The sequence below is a fragment of the Cololabis saira genome, chromosome 5, assembly GCF_033807715.1.
Source record: "Cololabis saira isolate AMF1-May2022 chromosome 5, fColSai1.1, whole genome shotgun sequence".
Lineage (NCBI taxonomy): Eukaryota > Metazoa > Chordata > Actinopteri > Beloniformes > Belonidae > Cololabis > Cololabis saira.
In genome coordinates, this window is record NC_084591.1 from 41,200,395 (window position 1) to 41,217,153 (window position 16,759).

Here is a 16,759-nt window from a genome sequence, read left to right on the forward strand (position 1 = left end):
AAAACATCTGTTACGTCTGCTGTCTAAAACATGTAGCAAACCATTGTGTCAAAATGTCCAAAAGAGTTAAAGTGAGTGAAATTCGTATAGTTGAATTGAGTAAGAGATTCTCTGAGACAAGCTTCCACCATTTCCAGAAAAGAGCGACAAAGATTTCTCTGGATTTACTCCAGCTGCGCTGCTTCAACCTACTCCTCTGGACCTCACGCACTGTAAAAGTGTAACTGATTTGGAGGCTTTGCATCTATCTCCATGGCAACGCCTTACGCCCTGACCTTTGACTCTAATTTCAATTTAAAGTTAATTTTGTCCATGGCTTTGATACCATGGATACTTGACTTGATACCAGCAGCACACTAAAGGGGAAAAAAACAACAAAAAAATAACTCAGAAACAAAGAACACAGTTTAGAAGGTCAGGGAGGAAGTGTTGTGTCATGTTAGAACTGTGTTGAGTACTCGGGGTGTGGGCTCATCTCCGATCTACAGGAAGATGGTGCACACATGTTCTGTGGTCAGATGACTCCATGTTTGATTGTTTTTGGTGAAACAGACGTCAGCCTTCATGTACCAAAGATGAGCGAGACCATCCTGGCCTTAAATACTGGCCTCTGTGACGATGTCAGAGTGAGTCTGTGGTCATGGCATGGATGGACCTGCACATGTGAAGATATCATCCATGCACACATTTGGAACTGGAAGTGTGAAGACACATGTTGCCCTCAATCGGACTTGTCTTCCCAAGATGTCCGTGGTTATTTCAGAAGGAAAATGTGGGACGTCAGTCAGCAGGACTTCATAAACATACAGAGGGTGTTTGCTTCAGTGACCTGCATGCAGCTCCGGTTTGTCTCCTGCTGAACATGCATGGTGCATCATGAAGAGAAGCAGACAAAGATGAATGTTAAGCATCTGATATCTTATATGCAGCTGAAATTTACAAAGATTACCATTTCAAAAAGGCAGCAGTTGATTTTTAACCCTCAATGAACTGAGGAACCTGTTATTAGAAGGAAGGCTGCCATGATAAAATGGTAAAAATGCTTCTCTCCAAACTTAATATGCTATCATCAAATCAGTTAGTGAAGGCGCAGGAAATCATAAGGTATATGATATACTAAATCTATGTCACAAGGTCAGCTAGGCATTTCCATAGAAAAGGCTTGAGTCTGTGAAAATCCACAAAGTCAGTTTTTGCTTTAGCTGCGTGTGAGGTCCTGAGTTTCAACTCGGCCTCAGGTTTAAAACAGCGGTGGCGGATTAATCCCGAGTGATCTTTGTTGCTCTGCTGACGGACTGTTGTTCCCAGTTCCTGCAGTCACATGTCAGAGGCCATGTGATGACCCACATCAGAAGCTTATCAAAAGACCATTGTATCAAGATCGGGCGGTTTGGTGCTACAGAACCCCACTCAATGGTGGCCCACTTGTCAAGGACCTTTCTTGAATTTATACAGTGATTTTAACTGCATTTTGAATGCTAGATACATAAAAAAAAAACAGCATGATGTTATGTTGATTAACTTTATTCACCTGTAAGTGTAGTAATTAAAAAGGGAATTATGTTTTTTGTTTTTTTTACATCCTGTGTGTATGCTTCCATGTTTCAGGCAAAGACTCGGGGCTTCACATGAGGGAGGACATGCGAGGGCAGCTGAAGGAGGCCTCTACAGTGACATCCAAGGCCTTCTCTGCCTTCAGAAAGGAGCTGGACCCCGACCTCGAAGGCCTTGGCCAGAACAGTGACATCATGGGTGGCGAGGAGGCTTTGGAGGAAACTCAGATGAGCCCAGCCATCACAATCATGAAACCAATCCTCCGTTACCTCCAGCTGCTCTGTGAAAACCACAACTCAGACCTGCAGGTACCAGAACTCCTTTGAGAACCTTCAAAATCCAGGTGTTGTTGCACTGGCTGCTGATTGACTTTGTTCCTTTGCTCCGACTCCAGAACTTCCTGCGCAATCAGAACAACAAGACAAACTACAATCTGGTGTGCGAGACTCTTCAGTTCTTGGACTGCATATGTGGGAGCACTACTGGAGGCCTGGGGCTGCTGGGACTTTATATCAATGAGAGTAACGTGGATCTGGTGCGCCAAACCCTGGAAACCATCACAGAGTATTGCCAGGGACCCTGTCATGAAAACCAGGTAGGTGCATGTGTACGATCAGTGGAGAGTAAAATCTAACCATGGCAAATATTCACTGTATGTTATTTGATCCAAACAAAATTACATGTATCCCTGATTATTATCTGATTGTTTACCTTTATTTATTATTTTTTTGGCTGGATTGATTAACTTTCACAATATTTAAAGGTTTGTCATAAATAGGAAATAATGGAAAAGTGTTGCACTTACTGTCCTGTGGAAAATAAATATTTTTCACTTATCGGGTTTTACACGAGTACTTAAAAAATTAAATCATGCAATCTTCACCAAGTCATTACATTTGGTAAATACAGCTTCACATGAGAAACAACATATTCAATTCAATTTTATATATATATATATATATATATATATATATATATATATATATAGCGTCTATTACGACATAAGTTGTCTCTAGGCGCTTTACAGAGACCCAGAACATGAGACCCGAGAAATTATTACATAAATATGTGAAGTGAGCACTTTGGACGGACAATATCAAAGTGGACAGCCTCATATTAGGTTGAATCCAAACACAGCGTGTGACCACCCACACCTCACGCCCACCGTCGAGGTGGCGGCGGAGGGTGATGAGCAGCTTCCTCCTCAGATCTTGTTCATATACGTCAACTTTCATGCAGGGACAAACTATGCTGCAGAGAAGGATTTTCCTAAGTTCAGTATAGTGATTTTGACAACAGAACCGTGTCTGTTTTTTATTGCGACATTTCCAGAGAACATCAACAATGGTTTCCCAAAATTAATTGTAATTTTCTCTCTTCATAGATATATTTGTAGATGATGAAAGACTGTGTGGGTTTTTGGTTCAAACAAGTGTAAATTGCTCCCCACCTTAACTTGTGACAGATTCAGGCTTTCTTGTACTCATTATCACACTGTGCTTGGCATCCCTTTTTTTTTTTTTTAAATGAGGATGTCATACACAGCATTTCTTGCTCTCCACTACTTTTCCTTATTCATGTATTAATCAGCTATAATTTGATGTCACCTTTCACTATTCCACGAATAATCATATTTATTTTCTCACATGCTTTTGTAAATACTGACACTTTATACGTTTAAATTGTATTTAAAATCACACTAACTATAGTATGTCTCTCACTACCTTCCAGACTTGCATAGCCAGGCATGAGTCAAACGGCATTGATATAATTATAGCTCTGATTGTCAACCCCATCAACCCGCTGGGAAAGAATCGACTGGACCTGGTGCTGCAGCTCAAGGTGAGCAGCAGGTGTCTCATGGAGACCTCTCTATGACGCAGCAGCATTTCTCATTGTGTGTTGTTCCTTGTCTACAGTGCTTGAGACGGCAAAGATTTTACGCCTTGTAAAAAAAAGACAGATTCCGTCATTCCGTCATTCAAATGTTTCTAATCCCTTTTAGAAAACTTTAGAAACTCTCAATGATTTCTGAAACAGCCAACTTTGTAGTGTGGCATTGATCAAGAGGTAAAAGCTCATTGGTGGATCCTTCTGTTGCAGAATAATGCCTCCAAGCTCCTATTGGCCATCATGGAGAGTCGTCATGACAGCGAGAACGCAGAGAAGATTCTCTACAAGATGAGACCCAATGAGCTGGTAAACGTCCATGCGCATAAACGCAGTTTAAATCTGGATCTGTGTCCCGTTATGCAGTCCGTCACGTAATATTTGTGGGGGCTTTTTTTTGTTTTTTTTTGTAGGTGGATGTAATGAAAGAAGCCTACACCCAGGGTTTGGAGAGTGAGGCGGATGAGGACGGTGTTGGAGACCTGATCAAACCCAGAGATGTCGGGCACAACATTTACATCCTGGCTCACCAGGTTATAGAGGGAAAAAAAATCCCTGAACTTGTTTTTATCTCATTTGTGCATTTTCATCAGTGTCTGCCCCCTGCAGACCTCTGGGTCATGAACTGCAAGAGTATCGCACAATGGAAAATGGCTCTTTAGTGAAAGAATTGGTCTGGTAGTTTACTAACATTAGTTTTTACAAAGTGGTGCTGGTTTACGTAATTTTGAAAGGGCAGGCCAGCTCTAACGGGTTTTCACTTCTGCCTCTTTAAGAGCAGAGTGTCAGACAGGATATTTTAGTCTACCTAAAAGGCAAGTTTCAGCATGACAAGAAAGGATTATTTATGCTTTGACTTCTCTTTTACCCCGTGGGAGAAGAAAAGGGTAGATAAACATCACATTTTTCAGTTTTAACATTTTTAGCATGTTGATCCAGTAATATGCACATGTTAAAGGTAAATGACAAAACCCATCAACTCAATTTAATTTCCTTTTTTTCCACCATAACTTGTCCTAAATAATGTTAAATTATATTAAATACTGTTACATTTAAAAAGGGAAAAAACAAAATCTTTCCAACATCAATGCAAACTGCAAATAGTTCATCTTTATTGTCATCATTTGTTGTACTTTCCTTCCCCTTTGGGGCCCATTTATGATGAACCTACAATTCTTTCTCCAAAAAGTTTTGGATGTCACGTAAAATGTAGATTTTAAAACTCACTCAGCCTAATATCTTATTGTAAATAGTGATATATGAAGTGTATATCACAACAGTTCTCATGAACAAACACATTTTAAAGCAGCAGAGGCAGCTTGTGCTTAGATGAATTTGGTGTCTGAAACGGAGGCCATGTGATCATTGAGACAGACCTTCAGACAGACCTTTCAATACCATCAGAATAATGCTAGCCAGCATTCAGGCTCTGAGATTCAGATATTGTTCATTCTGAGGCTGACTGGCTGCTCCTGTGAGCCGTCTCTTCAGTGCTGGTTTTAGATCCAGTCTCCTCACCGAGCTGCAGGACAGTGGGCAGGTGGGAGAGCCCTGATTGGTTTGAAACCATGTCCAGCTCCCTCGCCCACTGTTACCCCGCCCATGAATCTGGACAGTGCTCAGACAGAATCCCTTTTCTCCACCGATGACCAGTGGAAACAGCTTTGACCGACTGACCCACTCCCACTGTGTACGGTATGTCCGTCTTCTCGACGGCTGTCGTGTGACTTCACATTCTCATCCAGTGCTGGTTGAGTGACGATGGTTACTAATGACATGACTGCTTTTCTTAGGGTTTTCAGTTTATGAACCACTTGTGTTTTGCCTCGTGTGCGAAGCATTTCAGTCAGACGATACCAGCTGAAAACATCAGCCTCCCTAAACTCCTCAAGCTCCCCAAGCAGCCAGCAGCTCCGTGACTTTTGTTCTTATTCCAATTTCCTGTCGTTCCTCTTTCCAAATTGAATGAATGAATGGATGAATGAATGAAGTTTATTCAGTCATTGCAACACAAAACAACACCAAAAAAACATTGTACACAGCATTAACATTTCATACAAACCAAAAAAATGTGTTGAACAATAACTGAAAAGGCATAGGCTGAAGCAAAATGCTTATAAAAGCCTATCCTATAGTACCAACTTTCTATTTTTGGCTACCGACCTCCAGAAAACCAAAAAGAGAATAGAAAAGCAAAGAAACAACAAAAGGCAAAGAAACAATAGAAAAGAAAAGAAACATTTACAGATGGTCAATTGCATTCATCGTTTTTCTGAAAGAGCGCACTCACATTTTGACAAAATTCAGGTAAAATGGTAAACACTAACACAAAAGTTAATGGGTTCTGCCTCTGTCTAAAATGAATAATAACTTTAGTTTAACTGGCAGTAATTAGATTGATTTTTTTTTTTTTTTTTTTTTTCCCTTGTGGTTTTATGTAAAAATGTGAGAAATTTTAACGGTATCTTTAAGGCTTTAAGGCTTTAATTGGTTTAACGCCTTGATTATGTGTCATTTATTTCCAAAAACATGGCAAACAAGTTTTTTTCCATCTTTTTTCTTGACTTTTCTCTCGTCACGATGATTGGTTTCATTGCGTGCTGAGACTAAAGTCAGCTACTTTTCTTTTCCGCAGTTGGCCAGACACAACAAGCTCCTGCAGCAGAGTCTCCGGCCGGGGTTGGCGGTGGTCGGTTCTCCGGACAAGGAGAAAGATGACGCCCTTCATTACTACGCCAAGCACACGGCTCAGATAGAGGTAGTCGTCGACCTCAGTTTATTTTGCCCTCGCCATCTCGGAAACTTTTTCAATAACTAAAGTATTTTTCTGTAGATTGTGCGTCTTGATCGGAGTATGGAACAGATCGTGTTTCCAGTCCCAAACATTTGCGAGTACCTCACCGAGGAGTCCAGGTTGCGCGTGTTCACCACTACGGAGAGGGACGACCAAGGCAGCAAAGTGAATGACTTCTTCCAGCAGTTTGACAACCTCCACAGCGAGATGAGGTGGCAGAAGAAAATTCGCAGTAAGTTTGTAAAGTCTGAATACAGTCGAGACATGAAGACCGCAGCGGCACAAAACGGGTCAATCGTGAATGCATTGATTTTGTATTTGTTCTGTTTGCTCAGAAAACAAGGCTCTTTTCTGGTTCTCGCGACACATCTCGTTTTGGGGGAGCATCTCCTTCTACCTGGCGCTACTTCTCAACATTGCTGTGGCCGTATTTTACCCCTTTGGAGATGATGGAGATGAGGGTAAGAAGTCCCGACCAGTGTTCGTTCCTAAAACCTTTTCTGATGATAAATATACACGTAACGTACAGTCCTCACCCCTCTGGCTGGAGACGTAGACTCCAGCACCGACTCCTGTGGTAGACGACTAACAACCTGGAATCAGACTTGTGCTGCACAGCTGACTTCAGAAATAACTTTTTTTGTGTGCAAAATCCAACATACGAAAGAGACTGTTGTACTGAGGTCTAGGTCTGCAGTGCACTGGATACTGTTGCCACTGAGGGAACGTAATCCCCTGTCAGTCATTAAATAATTCAAAATGTACTGACTGTTAACACAATGAAATGGTTGTGGAGGGAGGCAAAGCATGTATGTAGTAACTTCAAGTGGTTATGGACTTCAGTAAAAACCTTAAAGGTATTGTGACATAATTTTTAACATGCTTTTAACACTATTAAAAGTCTTGGCCAATATCCCTCAAATGTGTCTAAAAAGGTGTAACAAGAAAAACTTCACTCCAGTACTCCATGCCTGGCTTTTTTTATGACAGTGTTTTTTGCGCAGTGAAAAACGCGTCCTTTTCCCCCTTTCCTGTCAATCATTGCCCCGATCCCTTTAAACTAAATAATGCTCCACGAATGATGCCGATGTAATCGCTTAGCACTTGAATATTCCTACAAGTGGAAGCTCAGATGCAGTGCACCTATACCTTCCCACGCGTTGGGTTTGTATCTCCTTACGTGATGTAAACTGGCGGTGTACGTAAGCTTAGCGTATTAAAGTTTTCTGTGAAGTCTTGAGTGTCGCTGGTTGTGACGCTCTCGGAGGCGAAGATGAGACGTTTGATTTGAGCATTAGGGTCTCCATGAATCATTGTTTGACATTTTTAACCATGAGTTGATGGTGTATGTCATGTCGAGCTCTGAGCTCAGATGAATAATTTATTAGAGAACCACCACGTTTCAAAGCATTGATTCTCCCACCCAGGCATCCTTTCCCCGTTCTGGAATATCTCCCTGTGGGTGGCACTGGGGGTGTTCACGGCCGTGCTTCCCGTCTTCCCAAGGCCGTGGGGCATTGGGTTGTTCCTGATCTCCTTCATCTTACGTGCCATCTACACTATGGGCCTCACCCCTGCTCTGTTGTTGCTTGGTGCTGCAAATGTAAGTAAAGGGTCCTTTTACCCATTTTTTTTTTTAATCATAGCTCCATTTATCAAAGTTTTGTGCTTAATTTGTATCCACAGGCGTTGTTTTGCTCTGTTTTTTCAGTTATTCAACAAGTTGGTCTTCCTTGTGAGCTTCGTGGGCAACCAGGGAACATTCACTCGAGGCTACAAAGTGCTTGTGATGGACGGCCTCTTCATGTTCCATGTGGCTTATGCCATCATCTGCGTCTTGGGCCTCTTTGTTCACGAGTTCTTCTACAGTTTTTTGGTAAGAAATCCACCGTGCCTGATGAATTATTCCCGACGTGTTTGTTCAGCATTAATGACGTGGACCGTCATGTCGATCTGGCTTCACAGTTGTTCGACCTGGTGATTAGAGAGGAGACGCTGCTGAACGTGATCAAGAGTGTGACGCGAAATGGCCGCTCCATCATCTTGACAGCCGTTCTCGCCATCTTCCTCGTTTACTTTTTCTCCATCATTGGCTTCCTCTTCCTCAAGGACGACTTCCGCATGGAGGTGGACCGCCTCCCCTCTGCAGGTCTGACCTACGCGAATGGATGTATTTTCGGGTTTCCCCTTCCTTAAAGTGTGACGCAGATTTCTTTTTTCTTTTTTTTTCCATGCAATAGGGCTTCGAAACTCAGAAAAAACTAAAGTAAATGTCTAAGGGAGTAATTATTTCCACAGAAGACAGTACTAGCATTAATTATCAGAGTTAATTAGCTCTAATTATATAGTTCTTTAGGCCCAAAATGAAGTAAGTTTACAGAGTTCCTACTTTTTTATAGCTCAGACTAGGGCTGTTCGATTAATCGATTTTAAGTCGTAATTGCGATTATGTAATTAGAACGATGTTAAAACGTGAAACTCGTAAAATCGATTTTTCCCCTTTTTTTTTTTTTTTTTTTTTTTTTTTTTTTTTTTTTTTTTTACCTTGTCTGCACACATATTAATGATTGATACCATATTAATGATTGATGGAAATACCTCTCAATACCTGCGACAAGTGCCCCATCGGAGAGGCTCTTTAGTGTAGGAGGGGGCGTTGTAACATGCCACCGGGCATCCCTCAAGCCAGATGCGGTAGACCGGCTCGTGTTCCTAGCAAAAAACTTCCAAATGTGAATAGCAAATGTAATGACTGACATTACACACCTCTACCTCCTTCATGGGTTGCATTATTATTTAGCATGCAAAGACCCAGTTTAGTTTAATTAGAAAATGTCATGTTATTTAATTGGAAATATAACTTACTGTATGTTTGCAAGTGCTGATTTGCTGATTTTTTTTTTTCAGAGATAAAACTATTTTATTATATTTTTTAAAACTTTTTTTCAACTTATTTTACAGAGTTTTGCACTTTATTCATTCATTTTTGGTTTAATAAGAGCAAAGTTTGCACTTAAAGCCCAATGGGGCAAATGTTCAATAAAAAAAACAGCATATTTGAAATAATTTCTTTGCCTTTTGTCAATTCACAAAATAATCGTAATCGGATTTTGAGAGAAAAAAATCAAGATTTTATTTTTGGGCAAAATCGAACAGCCCTAGCTCAGACTTTTGAGTGTTTGATTTCTTAATAAAAAAGTTTATGTGAATACACTGTGTATCAACACATGACTGTAGAACATGTACAGTATGGTGTGTGTGTGTGTGTGTGTGTGTGTGTAGTGAAAGCCCCAGCACATGTTGTGATAATACTGCGGAGAGTGTGGGTGTGTTAATGAGCTCTGGTGCTGACGATCAGGAAGACATCCTGCCTGCACATGTGCACCTGTTGCATAACCTGGTGGCTGCGCCTTTCTGTGTTTTGCTGAATAGAGCACAGCAGACGCAGCAGAGCAGTGGTGGATTATATAACAGGCTGGGCTCACGACCGTGTGTATGTTGGCTTAGGGCTGCCTCGAGATACAGCGAGAGCTCCGTCAAAGCCGAGGAACACCCTGTCCGTGACGCCGCGGAGCTCTGACCCTTACACCCCCCGTCACACGCCCTGTCCAGCCTGTTCTTTTTGTTTGTTTTTTTAAATAGTTCCTCCTGTTCCTCTCGTCTCCCTGATTTGCCTCCTGTGATTGTCGGGGAAGACAGGCCTTTCTGACACCCTGGTCCAGGTGTGCAGTCCTACGTCAGCCCGTGAGCCTGAGCTGATGACAATCAAGTGGTGCAGCTTCCTCTGTAACGCAGGGCTTTGCCCATGTGAACATTTTTTTCTGGGGTTGTTGTTTTGTTTTGTTTTTTTCTTCCAGCAACACTACACCGCCCACCCAACAGCTGCTGCCTCAGTTTACATAATGTCTGACTATGTCTTTCTTGCTAATTTTTACTGAAACTGGTTAGAATCAGCAGTCAGGAAAAAGATCCAGCTTAATCCCCCTCTTCCATATTGAACTTTTCTGTACTGAAATTAATATGAAATAAAGTTCACCTTTTTTTTTTTTTTTCTTCCTCATTCTTTCTTGTTTTGTAGAAAAAAGTCATTTCATGAGTAAGGGTGAGTCCACAGAGAGCTGTCCTGCTTCATCTTCCACACCCTGTCATGGTAAGTTCCGCTATTAACATTTTTACCTTCATTTTAATCAACATAAAAGCCACCGTAGACAAGGTTTAAGATTTTATGGCTCGACCAGCTTGGTGGGTGTGTACACGACCTTTCCAACACAGTCACCGAAAGGTTATTCACACGAACACACTCAGGCACGGCTGAGCACACACACACACACACACACACACCGCACACAAAGAAACCTGATGAGGCGAGGGGGGAGTGACTCACACTCCTGCATCTGAGAATCACCTGCACGGTAGGGGCACAAACGTGATCACATCCGTCACCTTCTGTGTCTCCTCAGCAGTCGTGCGGCCAGGGACTTTATGCATTTATGACATTAGTGTTTCCCGTAGTGTATTAGTACCGCAATAAATGAACTCGGAGTTGCAGGAACCTCTGGTTTTCACAATCTTTGAGCAGCACAAGAGGAGGAAATCAAATGAGTTTTAGGGAAGAAAAACAGACATTTTATATTTTAATGCATGTTAGACCAGTGTAAACTTAAGTAGAGCAGATTTTTAAGATGCCTTTTTTTTTGTTTTGTTTTATCATTTATTTACATTTTGATAACAAATGATTAAATATGTTTTTGGATCCGGGTTACTTGAGCTGAGGCAGAGATGGCACTTCCCTGGACCAGTGGTCCAGGGAAACACCAGAAAGTCTGGTCAAAAAAGGAACAGATTCTGCAAAAATGTAGAACAAGAGTCACTAACAGTGTGACGTTTCCTCGATGGCGACTACATTGAATGATGCCATGACAACTGAACTACTGTTGGACATGTAATTGTCCTTTTATCTTTCCACATATTATGTATGGTTCAGGTAGTTTGACACTGTCAGGTGGATGAAATATGAGGAACACACTCTTCATTCAATAGTTCAATTTCTATCATCTATAGATTTCTAACTGCTCATTTGTATATTTTGTTTTTATAAGTATGATATTAAATTTTATGTTAACTATAGGTGGAGGCACCTGATAAGCTCTTTTGAGTTTACGCCTCTTCCTGCACTTTAATTTGTAAAGTTGGTAATTTTATTTGTGTAATTTTTAACTGTGCAAATAAATAAATCTAAATCTAGTTGGGTTATATACTTTCAAAATTTGTCTCATTCTTGCAGATTTTCCAGCCATCGTCTAATCTGCCTTTTAAAACTGGCTTTTATACTTTTATATAGATGTGTAGCAACCAGCTTTAGCTTGGTTGACACCGTTTCCTTGTAAATTAAATTTTCATTGACATTTCTCAAAGGCTCGTTATTTATTCTTACTTGTCACACGTTGTTCTGTGTTTGTTTTGTTGTAGATGAGGATGACAAGACTGAGCGTGTGTGCGACACGCTGCGTATGTGTATAATCACGGTTCTGAACCAGGGGCTACGTAACGGAGGTGGCGTGGGAGATATCCTCAGGAGACCCTCCAAAGAGGTCAGACCTCCTTACAACGATCCACCCAGATGATGGTGACAATAAAATGTTGTTGTGGTAACTGATTCTTCTTCACATTTGAACCCACCTGTCCAGGAGCCTCTCTTTGCAGCCCGAGTGGTTTACGACCTTCTCTTCTTCTTCGTCGTCATCATCATCGTTCTTAATCTCATCTTTGGTGTGATCATTGACACATTTGCTGATTTGAGGAGCGAGAAACAGAGGAAGGAGGAGATTCTCAAAACCACCTGTTTCATCTGCGGTGCGTACAGCTTTCTGGGAACTAGGCTGCATTGTGGACAAAAACCGGTCCCAATTGTCGTTAAATGGAACTAATGTCTTGCAGGATTGGAAAGGGACAAATTTGACAACAAGACGGTGACCTTTGAGGAGCATATCAAATCTGAACACAGCATGTGGCACTACCTTTACTTCCTGGTGCTGGTGAGGGTGAAGGATCCAACCGAATACACCGGACCTGAGAGCTACGTGGCCCAAATGATTGAAGTCAGTGCACGTTATTTGCATGTACTATTTACCAGACATATGTTCACGTTGACATTTTGCCTTTCAGTCTGCTGCTAAGGTGGGACACGAATGCACCCAAGTTGGGCATTTATCCCGATAACGATAAAAATTACGATTAAAAAAAAAAAATACCAATTCAACTCCACCTTTGTAACTATAAATCTATCTCGCTCTCAGATCCGCCATGTTTGTTACACAAAAACATCTCCTTCCTTCCTTCCTTCCTTCCTTCCTTCCTTCCTTCCTTCCTTCCTTCCTTCCTTCCTTCCTTCCTTCCTTCCTTCCTTCCTTCCTTCCTTCCTTCCTTCCTTCACTCTCTCCTTCCTTCTTCCCTTCCCCTTTCTTTCCTTCCTTCCTTCCCCTTTTCTTCCTTCCCTTTTTCTTCCTTCCTTCCTTCCTTCCTTCCCCTTTTCTTCCTTCCTTCCTTCCTTCCCCTTTTCTTCCTTCCCTTTTTCTTCCTTCCTTCCTTCCTTCCCCTTTTCTTCCTTTCTTCCTTCCCCTTTTCTTCCTTCCTTCCTTCCCCTTTTCTTCCTTCCTTTCTTCCTTTTTTCTTCCTTCCTTCCTTCCCCTTTTCTTCCTTCCCTTTTTCTTCCTTTCTTCCTTCCTTCCTTATTTCCTTCCTTCCTTTCTTCCTTTTCTTCCTTCCTTCCCCTTTTCTTCCTTCCCCTTTTCTTCCTTTCTTCCTTTTTTCCCCTTCCTTCCCATTTTCTTCCTTCCCTTTTTCTTCCTTCCTTCCCCTTTTCTTCCTTCCCTTTTTCTTCCTTCCTTCCTTCCTTCCTTCCTTCCTTCACGTACGTTGTGCGTGGATTTAACGCAGAACCAAAAATCAGCTTTACACAAAAACATCATCAACGGGAATTTATCGTTTTTACCGCGAGATGACAAATTCTTATCGTGGGGAATTTTTTTGACGATTTACGGTAAAATATCGCCCATTCCTAACCCAAGTATTTGTTTATTATTCCACAAAGATACAGAGAGAAAGAAACAACAACATTCATTAATTCCAGTTCATATCGTATCATCAGATCGACATACGGACGTCTCAGGTGTGGAGTCTTAAGCCTGTGCTGGCTTTTTGAGTTGGCATATTTGCACTGTGAACTAGATGATTGATTGGAAAGTAAGACTCCGGGTATACATCAGGCATCCAAGTTTATTTAACAGTGCTGTTAAATAGTAATTAAACCCAACTCAAGCACTATTATTGTTAATGCACCACACATACACACCGAAGAGAAGGATGTAAGGGCAACTAGAGGTGTGTCTGTTAGGTTAATGGATTCAAATAAAACCTACCTCCACAATGGCACATTTTCTGATTAACACTGGACCGTGATGGGCATGAGAATGGTAGCATTATAACAGGCAATTTGCATAACAAACGGGTGACAGACTTTGAATTAATATGCACAGGCAGGTATTGTGACGGGTCAGCTCTGACGTCGGGTCAAGGTATTTCAGGCTGATGAGGTAATGATGAGTCAGGAATTTATATTAACACCTCCTAATATGCTGCAGAGCAGAAACACACTCAGGAGGGCCATAAATACCACCTTTTTGTTTGTCTGCGCTGTGCCTGTGTATTTTATAAGATCATTTTATTTCATGAAAAACACCTGCTGACATCTTTGAAGTAAAATGATTAAGATTGTTGCTCTCAGAAGTGAAAGCCTGGCAGTCTTGAATGGTGGATGAAAACTTTATATTGTTGCTTTTTGGGTCCAGAATGGGGAGGAAAAAAGAAAGCAGAACTATGGAGGGAGCTGCTTGGAGATAGTGTGGACCTAATCTGATAATGAGCCTACTTGTTATACCTTCATTTCAAAGGTTAAAGAAAAATCTTCGTCAAAGACTATATTTTTGGCGGCCGTCCCTTTTTGTATGGACCCCGGGAGTGGCAACTGATGAGAAGAGAAGAATTTAAAATGTTCCCATATTTTTTATTTTCTATCTTTGGTGCACAAGATACAATGTGTTCATTGATTTTAATTTTAAGCACACTTTATAGCAATTTTGTATAGTTAATTTGTGAAATCGAGTTGGTACAGCAGTGCAGCTTTTTCATAATGACTTCGTCATGCCATTAAGGAGACTCGATGCTTCTAAACAAGACCCCAGAACTCCTGATGAAAACTTCATTTGTGGATTTTTTAAAGTTCCCTGAAATACAGACAATAATCCCCTTTTTTTAAGTTGCTATTTCTCAGACGTGAAACATGCGTAAAATCAATAAAGCCTAATAAACGACCCCTCTCACTCTCTCCCCCTCCCCTCACCGCTCTCCGCATCTCATGACTGCCGCTGCTATGTCCTCATGGTTATTACCAATTTTTTTTGATTAATGTGAAATTGACGAAGCGTGCTGCTGCAGTGGGCGACGGCGCTGAACGTCTCCTCAAACTTAGTTGGTGTCACACTGGAAACAAACGGGACAGCCACTGACAACTGTCTTTACACAGCACACTCTGCTGACTTTCAGTGATTATTGTTAAAGGTGTTATAAAATAGGTCCTAAACAAAAATGCATTGCTTGTGGTGACAGTACGGCAGCATTGGCTCTGCAGGTGCTGCTAAGTTTGCTGTGGCCCATCCAACACAGACTTAGCAGTGATTTGATCTATTACAGGGGTCGGCATCCCAAAATGTTGAAAGAGCCATATTGGACCAAAAACACAAAAAACAAATATGTTTGGAGTCGCAAAAAATGAAAAGTCTTGTATAAGCCTTAGAATGAAGGCAACACATGCTGCATGTTTCTATATTAGTTATAACTGGGGGAAGATTTTTTTTTTCATTATGCACTTCAAGAAAAAAGTCGAAATGTCGAGAAAAAAGTCGAAATGTCGAGAAAAAAGTTTAAATGTCGAGAAAAAAGTCGAAATGTCGAGGAAAAAATTGAAATGTCGAGAAAAAAGTCAAAAATTCATGAAAAAAGTTGAAATGACAAGATTAATGTTGAAGTACAATCTTGAGAAAAAAGTCGAAATGTCGAGAAAAAATCGAAATGTTGAGAAAAAAGTCGAAATTGCGAGAATAAAGTCAAAATTTCGAGAAAAAAGTCGAAATGACAAGATTAATGTTGAAGTACAATCTTGAGAAAAAAGTCGAAATGTCGAGAAAAAATCGAAATGTTGAGAAAAAAGTCGAAATTGCGAGAATAAAGTCAAAAATTCATGAAAAAAGTGGAAATGTTGATAGAAAAATTGAAATGTCGAGAAAAAAGTCAAAATGTCTAGAAAAAAAAAAGAAAAATAGAAGAAAAAAAAAGAGAAAAAAAGAAGAAAAAAAGGAAAAAAAAGGTCAAACATTTTTTTTAAAGCTCCAGGAGCCACTAGGGCGGCGCTAAAGAGCCGCATGCGGCTCTAGAGCCGCGGGTTGCCGACCCCTGATCTATTATCATTGAAACTTTTAAGTGCATTAGCACAAAATAACATACTGTCAGTTACAGACCCTTTGAAATGCATAAGTAGTGTTTGTCTGGTCAGAGAACATGCACAGTGGTGCGTGCTGCAAGAACGTGCTTAAAGGCAGTTGTTGAGGGTTTTTGTGTTTTGCTTCTTTTCTCAGACGTCCACATGGGTCAGAGGAGATATTAGGAGTGTCTTTTACTGCTAACCTACTAAAACAGCTAACTTTCTGAGCTGCACATTAATACATGAGTAAAATATATCAGCAGTAACTAACAAGAGCACAGATGTGCGCTTCACGGGGCACGTGGAAAACTAATGCTTACTAGACTTCAATATTTTCATGTGATCCGTGAGTTTGAAACGGCAGTAGGATAAGACGGTGTATTTTCAAAGATTTCAAAAATTATACCTCATGGAGCTCAGGCCTTACAAAACGTGAATATCATCTTTTAGTCAGTGGTACTCTTGCTGTGTGCGTGCATATCTGCTTAGAAAAATCTGCTTGATATAAATGAAGCAATGCCTGCAAGCTTGTGAAGGCAGTTACCTTTAGCTGGACTGCTGTTTCACGCATGATCTTCCTTTTACTCCACATGACATCTATTAAACGCACCCTGCCAAGCTGGACAGTCTATTTATGCCACTAAATTCCACTCTGAGATGCCTTTGCTGTTATTACGGCTGCCACCCTGCTCTTTACTGCGTGCTGCCTGTGGATTTGTGTTTTTTGTTTGTTTTTTGTTTAGTTTTTCTCTTTCCCAACCCCTCCCCCACCCCAGCAGCCACCTGCACACTCAGAGGTAGATGCTCAGTTTTCACCGCATCATCTTAAAAAATGAAAAGCCGAATAAAGGATTAGATGAGATCTGAGAACGCTAAACTCAAATTACATTGTGCGAAAAAACAAAAATTGTAAATAGTCCAGAGTTAAGTTGCATGACTGAACTTTAGGGTGCTGATTGTATCTCAAACAGTCATTGCTGTGCAAC

The 16,759-nt window shown here is 41.0% G+C and overlaps 1 protein-coding gene across 1 annotated transcript in view; it reads left to right on the plus strand.

The window, feature by feature from the left end:
• itpr2 (inositol 1,4,5-trisphosphate receptor, type 2) overlaps window positions 1-16,759 on the plus strand; it is a 71,522-nt gene that overhangs the window by 43,306 nt on the left and 11,457 nt on the right. The window contains exons 41-55 of the mRNA XM_061722134.1: window positions 1,609-1,862; window positions 1,949-2,149; window positions 3,286-3,396; window positions 3,658-3,753; window positions 3,858-3,977; window positions 6,080-6,202; window positions 6,278-6,470; window positions 6,574-6,699; window positions 7,666-7,841; window positions 7,950-8,114; window positions 8,204-8,387; window positions 10,317-10,388; window positions 11,708-11,829; window positions 11,926-12,091; window positions 12,176-12,336. Of these exons, the coding sequence (XP_061578118.1) occupies window positions 1,609-1,862; window positions 1,949-2,149; window positions 3,286-3,396; window positions 3,658-3,753; window positions 3,858-3,977; window positions 6,080-6,202; window positions 6,278-6,470; window positions 6,574-6,699; window positions 7,666-7,841; window positions 7,950-8,114; window positions 8,204-8,387; window positions 10,317-10,388; window positions 11,708-11,829; window positions 11,926-12,091; window positions 12,176-12,336 (2,270 nt within the window). The remainder of the gene's footprint in view (window positions 1-1,608; window positions 1,863-1,948; window positions 2,150-3,285; window positions 3,397-3,657; window positions 3,754-3,857; window positions 3,978-6,079; window positions 6,203-6,277; window positions 6,471-6,573; window positions 6,700-7,665; window positions 7,842-7,949; window positions 8,115-8,203; window positions 8,388-10,316; window positions 10,389-11,707; window positions 11,830-11,925; window positions 12,092-12,175; window positions 12,337-16,759) is intronic.